The 7,088-nt window shown below is 52.9% G+C and overlaps 1 protein-coding gene across 1 annotated transcript in view; it reads left to right on the top strand.

Annotated features, from left to right (window-relative positions):
- The first annotated feature begins 217 nt into the window (after positions 1–217).
- PRRT4 (proline-rich transmembrane protein 4) overlaps positions 218–7,088 on the top strand; it is an 8,407-nt gene continuing 1,536 nt past the window's right edge. Inside the window, exons 1-5 of the mRNA XM_008591204.1 lie at positions 218–726; positions 818–960; positions 1,047–1,151; positions 1,508–1,627; positions 6,659–7,085. Of these exons, the coding sequence (XP_008589426.1) occupies positions 218–726; positions 818–960; positions 1,047–1,151; positions 1,508–1,627; positions 6,659–7,085 (1,304 nt within the window). The remainder of the gene's footprint in view (positions 727–817; positions 961–1,046; positions 1,152–1,507; positions 1,628–6,658; positions 7,086–7,088) is intronic.

The following is a 7,088-nucleotide window of genomic DNA, read 5'->3' as shown; positions in this document are numbered from 1 at the left end:
CTGACCAGAAGAGCCATCAGAAGTCTCTCTCCTTGGGTGGAACACTTCATTTCCTGCCCCACCACCTGTGATCAGAAGCCTCTCCCTGGGGCATCTGATCCTGGGTGGCAGCAGCCAGGGCTCATAGGGCCTCTCCTCTCTCCAGGACCTTCGTGTTCAAAAGGTGCTGAAGAACTGAGCCCCTGCTCACCAAGGCTGCCTGAGGCCAGGTGGGGCCATGGCAGGCCGTGGCTGTCTGGGGCTGGGGCTGTTCTGCTGGGTCCTGCTCACTGTTCCTGTGGACCCCCAGCCTACCTCCTCCATCCCAGGTGCCTCTCTCACCACTTTGACCCCGCCACCTCAGAGTGAGGCTTCCATGCTGTCTCTCAACCTGGGACTTAACTTCAAATTCCATCTTCGGGGACCTGCTGCTGCCTGGGGGAGCCCTGTCACAGAGACCCAATCTCTCTCTCCTGGGCCAGGCCAGGAGCCAGGGGAAGAGGTGGCCAGTGGGCTGAGGACTGACCCTCTTTGGGAATTGCTGGTGGGCTACCCCGGGAGCTCTCCCCCAGAGTGGGGCTCCGCCGAAGGCAGCTCTTTGCCTTGGGCCTCCTCCCTGCCTCTGGAGTCCACATCCCCCCTCTCTGGGCCCACAAACCGGCCCACTGTTCCCTATCAGCCCAGGATGGGCACTGTGACCTGGGACACTGCTCTGACGGCAACAGCACCTCCATCCAGAGCTCCCAGGCCCCACCAGAGCGAGCTGGAGCTGAAGTTTGATATGGCACACCTGGGACACTGCTCTGACGGCAACAGCACCTCCATCCAGAGCTCCCAGGCCCCACCAGAGTGAGCTGGAGCTGAAGTTTGATATGGCACTGAGAGCAGGTGCAGCCCCCACACTTGGGCATCGAACACTGCCCCTGCTGCCCAGCCTGCGGGCCAGCCTGGCAGAGATTGCTGGGCGCCTGGGACCCTTTGGTAAGTATGCATCCCTTCTCAAGGAGAGCCCCTCCTAGGCACCCCTGGCAGATAGGAGGCAGCTTCAGCCTGGGCTCCTTTTGCAGGGTTCTTTGGCACTACTCTGTCTCCACTCCGGAACTTCTCAGGCCCCAGGCCCCCAGCTGCAACTGCATCCCCAAGCTCTGCCTCTGGAGTGTCAGGTTCTCCAGGTGAGTGTTTTCATTGCAACAAATATTGTGGAACACTCTACATGCCAGGCACTGTGCTAGGGGCCTAACTGGCACCTCCCTTTCTTTCTCAGCTCAGGGGAGGCCTGTATTGCTTGTTCCGGGCCCTAGGACCTGGGCTACTCTCCCGTGGGGAAGCATTGTCTTTGTCATACTGAGTCTGGTTTGGTCCTTGTAGCTTAGCTCATGGTGTACATAAGCTAAGCATGTGGCTGCAATTCCTAAGACAGTGGCTTCCTTAGGGCAAGCTCTAGGGAAGGACAGGATTTTCTCCAAAGCCCCAGAGGCCAAGGCTGGCTGGTAGGATGGTACTTGAGCCCTATGTGCTCCCTTTGCAGGGTTTTTTGGTACCACTCTGTCCCCATCTCCATCCCCCTGGGAGAGGAAGCTCTCAAGCCCAAGCCCACTGGACCTAGCTTCTTCCCTAAGCTCTGCCGCAATGGCAACAGCATCACTAGGTAAGTGTCCAATTCATTTTGAACTTGACAATTATTTACTGAGCACTTACTACCTACTAGCTACTCATCAGTATTCTGGGACCCTTTTGTTTCATTGTTGTCATAATCATAATCACCATTCTCTTTATCATCAACCATGGAGATATACAGAATGATCTGAGAACAAGTGTTGCTGGGGAAGTTCCCACACAGAGTTAAATAATGGTCCTCTGAAGGTTTTGCAATCATAGGCAGAGCAGGATGAAGACAGATGTATCGGGAGCAAACAGACACAGGAACTCCTCCGTGATTTTCACAGCCTGGGCACTAACCCCACCCTCCACTCCAGACGGTCTGGCCTCCCTCCATCCTGTGCATCCCCCACCCCCCATCCTGCTAACCTTCGGGCTCTTTCTTTTGCTGTCTGATCTGACCTGACATGCTGTCAAATGTGGGCAGTGCTGGGCCTCTCATTGATAAGACGTTGAAGAGGGGACCTTGAGCAGACAGATGACACCTTCATTTAAGGGAGCCTTTTAGAACATGCACATAGACAAGCTGGTGGTGCAGAGGAAAGACCACAGACTCTGGAATCTTGAGACCTCGTTTTGAATTCCAGTTCACTTACTTGATGGGTGACTTTGGGCAGGTTACTCAACCTCTCTGAGCCTACATTTACTCATATGTCTAGGGTTTAATAACAGTAGTTATTTTGCCAAGTTATTGTAATGCTTCTACATAATGAAAGCTCTTGATAGGACATTGGGTACAAAGTAAAAGCTCATTAAATAGTAGCTATTGACCTTGCTTCTTTCCCCATCTGCACTCTAAATACACTTCCAGATCCTACCTCTCAGACACCCTAACTCTGGCTGCAAGCTTTGGTGGAACAACACATAAGCCACACGGCACAGGGCATAGGTACTCAGGAGAGGTTCTGGTAGATGAGGCCAAGGGAGCCATGGAGAGGGCCTTCTAGTCCCAGATCTGCTCTGCAAAGGGTTTGCTGTGGCTGTGAAGCCTCCCAGCCACCCCACACGAAGCTCAGCAGTGGAAACCACTGGTATCCCCGGTTTTTCCAGCTCCAGACTTAACATAGCACCTTTCTCTCTGGCTCACTCTAGCTTGGTCCCTGCACTCCCTCCGCAGGTGGGTGAGGAGGCTGCCATCCCCCCTGTCCAGCCCTGTGTGCAGCAGTGGCTGGGTCTGCTGTGGGATGGGGGGCAGGCTCTGTGCCTCAGGGGAAGGATGCTGGCTGGCAGTCTGTCGGCCTTGGTGACAGCGCTGGTCAGGCAGGTTTAATGAGTCTGGACAGTATCAGAAGCAGCCCAGCTCAGCAGGCTGGCAGTCCCATCTCATTTCCCCTCCTCACTGGTGGCTGCAGGAGCTCAGCCTCTCCCTGGCTGCTCCTCTTGGATAAAACCAGGAGGACTACAGGCCTTGAAGTCAAGAGAAGGCCAATAGGCCTTGCTCATGCAAGCAGCGTGTGTGTATGTGTGCACACGCGTGTGTGTAGTAGTGTTGAGCAGTTACTGGACAAAGGGGGTCTCTCTGTATCCTCTATAGGATCTTTCTAACCTAGGTGCAATCAGCCCGTGACTCTTAGGGTTTCCTTGCATTGGGTCTCCTTCACCTTGGAACAGTTGTACAAGTCATAACATACTGAAGAACTTTCATGCAAGTTGTTAGGTATCCACTGCCCTTAGTCCCCTCAGTATTCCCCTCCATTCCTTGACCACCCTGGCTGTGTCTGTTCTGATTGGCTGGCACCTGCACCATCCCAGTTTTTAGATATTTTGAGTGTCACTCCTACAAAGAGTATCAGTCCTCCATGATCCTGGAGGTAGGGGTGGGGAGAGGAATGGGGCCAGGCCATGAAGCAGGCTGCAGCTTCCAGCATCCAGAGTGGAGATGCGATTCCCCAGCCCTTTGATCTGGGCAGCTGGTGGATAATCAGGCCTGACTTTTCCATGAATTGAGCTGGCCCCTCCCCAGCAAGCTCCTGCCTCACTAATTACTCATATTGACATCCCATCTCCTCACTTGCCCCTGAGGTCAAGAGGGGCCAGAGGACCAGAGTGGGACCTCCCTGTAGGGGAGGCCTGCTCAGGAGATGGATCCTGGGAAGGGAGGACCAGAAGATCACTGTTGTCTGGACTGTTCTGGCAGAAACTGAAGGTCCTTTCTGGGGAAGCCTTGAATGTGGAAGTAGGAGATGAGGTCAAGTGGACCCTTCCAAGGCAGAAGCTGGGTTTTCTTTTGCTTGTTCCCACCCACACTTGGCCCATTGCAGACCACACCAGGCATGCTTTGCCCCCTGGAATCAGTGCTGCTAATTCAGAACTCTCTCTCTCTCTGACACTTGAGCTGCCTCTGTACTTTGCCTATTTTCTGGTTTTTATTCCTTTTCTGGGTTCTTATGAATGTTGAAATTTGCTGTAGTTGCCATAGTGCTTTGGGCCAGGGTTTCCTGTGGTGCACGGATGAGAAGTGGAGATGGAAGAGGGGGATGTGGAGCTGACCTCTGAGAGCTGCACTTGTCTGTACAGTGAAGGGGGGGAGGGGCGAGGGGACACGTGACAGGCTGGGACAGATTGTGGGCTCCTGGGCAGGGTCTTTCTGCCCTTCTGCAGATCCCATAAAGGCCAAAGAAAGACCAAGCAAACTCATTAATTTTGCAGAAGAACTGGGTTGGACAAGGTCATCTGAGGGGACCAAAGAGTGCGGGGTGAGGGAGTGTGAGTATTTAATCCCAGACTGATGCCCACCCCTGCTCATCAAGCTGTCCATTCCTAACCGAATGGTTTCTCATTTAACTGATGGCTGATGTCTTCATTAGTGTTTAGGGGTTAGGCTAGCAGAATGGTGTTCTTTCCACCCCTGCTCATCAAGCTGTCCATTCCTAACCGAATGGTTTCTCATTTAACTGATGGCTGGTGTCTTCATTAGTGTTTAGGGGTTAGGCTAGCAGAATGGTGTTCTTTAGAGTTCATAAGGTGAGACTGTGTTGATGTTCACTTGTTTGACTAATTGTCTTTCTAAGCAAGTTTGGGATGCTAAGGGCTTTTAACACAGACAACAGCCTTTAGTTAGTTAAATCAAGAACTAGTTTGAGGCCAGAAGTGGCCACACTTACACAGACACGAACTGATGATTGATCAGTCTTGAACATTTGCCAACAATAATGACAATGACAACCATCATATTGAATGATTATTATGCACTAGGCACTCCAAAGAGTCTTACATACATCGTCTCATTTATCCTTGTAACAGTCCTGTGCAGTAGATACTCCTACCTATTTCAGATTTCAGGAATGTGATGCAACGGGCATCAGGGTGCGTGCTGCCATTTCCAGTTGGCAGCGAGCAGTGTATATTTAATTTTTTGGCTGCTCCCTTTGAGCCATCCCCAGTTGCACAATTCCATCGTCCTCTCCAGAGCCACCTTCTGGACCCCTCACTCCTTCTCTTTATTCTCAGAACTGCTGTGTTTTGCATGTCCCCAGCATGAGATGGCACTGCTGGGGTTGAGGGTGCACCTGAAGTTTTCCTGTGTGTTGTCTGGTTGGGGTATGGCCAGGGCATGGCCAGGCAATTGGGGCAGGAGTCTGTTCGTCAGGAGCCTTCCCCGCCTCATTCTACATCTGTCTGTCTACTTCCCCATCCCCATAGGCTGTCCCTATTTGTCATCATCACTCTTACTTCCTCCAGCCTTGCCTGTAGCTGCAATCCTGCTGAGCCTGCTAAGTGGGGATAGGGATAGGTTCAGCTTCCAGCATCTTCCCTTGCTGCCTGGCCACAGGGAGAATCCTCGGGTCTAACTCTTCCTAACTCTTTTTTTGCTCCGGGAGAGTAGAATCAGGGATCTTATGCCTTACCCTCTCTTAGCTGATTTCCTTTTCCCCAAGGGATGTGGGAAGATGTTGGAGCACAGGATGGGGTCAGGGGCCTGAGTTAGCAAACCCCAGAGCTCCTGAGGGGCTCACTTACTCAGATGGCATTTTGTCCCACTATGATCTTTCCATTTGTTCCTTTCTGGGAGTTCAAGGACAGCCTCTAAGACCCAAGGGAGTCCATCTCAATGTCATCTGTAAAATGGGGGGAGAACCAACGGGTCATCTCTATTAAGAGCCTTGGACCAATGGCTTTATGATTGAGTCAGGATGGGGGTTACAGCCATGAGTAGGTGAGGACTGGGGTGTAGCTGGCAGGAAGGCCAGTGGAAAAGGAGAAATGGTGTTCCCCTCAGAGTGCTGGGGACAGGAGTGTCATACCCCTCCCCCTGCTCTGTGAGTGTGTGTGTGTGCGTGTGTGTGTGTGTGTGTGTGTGTGTGTGTGTGTGTGGTATGTGTAGGGGGAAGCAGTTGAAAAAGGGCAGGGGAAGTTTCTTCAAGCACCAAGGTGGGGGTAGGGAGTCAGGGTGCAGAACAAGAGATAAGCAAACCAGTATTATGAAAAGAATTTGGAATAGTGGAAAGGGGCTCAGATTGATGCTGAGATTTGGATTCTGGTTACAGCTCTGCCTATGTGTAACCATGGACAAGTCACTTTACCTCTCAGCAGAGCCTCACTATCTTTATCTGACAAATAAGAAGATTCATTTATTCAGTTAATATCTGCTCAATGCCAACTATGTGCCAGAAACCATTTTAGGCATGGAGATTCAGAAATGAGCAAAGCAAACAAAAATCCTTGTCTTCATAAAGCTTCCTTTCTGGTGGGGAGATTGGACTGGAGGGGGCCTCTACAGTTCCTTCCAGTTGTAAAGTTCTATGACTTAAGAAAAACCCTTTTCAGTAGGAGCTGGGGGGTGGAGGAAAAAGGGTCGGGAGGGGGAAGAGGGAAAAGGATGAGAGTGGAAACTTCACTAGGAAGAGTTTGAATGGGGGAGGGGAAGAGGTCAGGCCGAGAGGTCGGGTGAGTCTCATATGTAAGACAGGTGCGTCTTGGATGCTTTGGCAGACTCTCTGACTGGCATTCAGGCTACTGCTGTGAGGAGGGCAGGGGAAAGGCTGCACAATTGCTTCAGTCAAATGTTCTTTGCCCACAGACCCCACCATCCCCACCTCTGGCCCAGATGGCCTCTCTCCTGCCAGCTTTGGGAACCCTTCGGTGCAGCCAGAGTGTGGGACAGAGTCCTGCAGAATGGGAGAATTGCCTGAACACGAGGGGCAGCCTCCTGCAGCCCCATTGCCCCTCTTCTTCCTCACCTTGGAGGCCGACTGGGCAGAGGCCAGGGCTCGCTGGGGGCTGGCCTGGGAAGCCCACGTGTACGGGGTAGGCGCGCTCTTTGGCCTGGTGGCCCTGCTGGCGCTGCTGGCTCTGGCCCTCTTGCCCTGGCGCTGCCCTCCCAGCGCCCCCTGCCTGGCGCTGCTGGACCTGCTGCTGCTCTCAGCCGGGACCACGCGAGCCTTCCCACTCTTCTACGATGCCTACGGGCACCGCGACCGGCTGCCCGCGCTCGCCTGGCTGCTGCTGCA

This window comes from Galeopterus variegatus, unplaced genomic scaffold, assembly GCF_000696425.1.
Source record: "Galeopterus variegatus unplaced genomic scaffold, G_variegatus-3.0.2 Scaffold6755, whole genome shotgun sequence".
Taxonomy (NCBI): Eukaryota; Metazoa; Chordata; class Mammalia; order Dermoptera; family Cynocephalidae; genus Galeopterus; species Galeopterus variegatus.
This window is presented reverse-complemented; position numbering and strand designations above follow the sequence as displayed.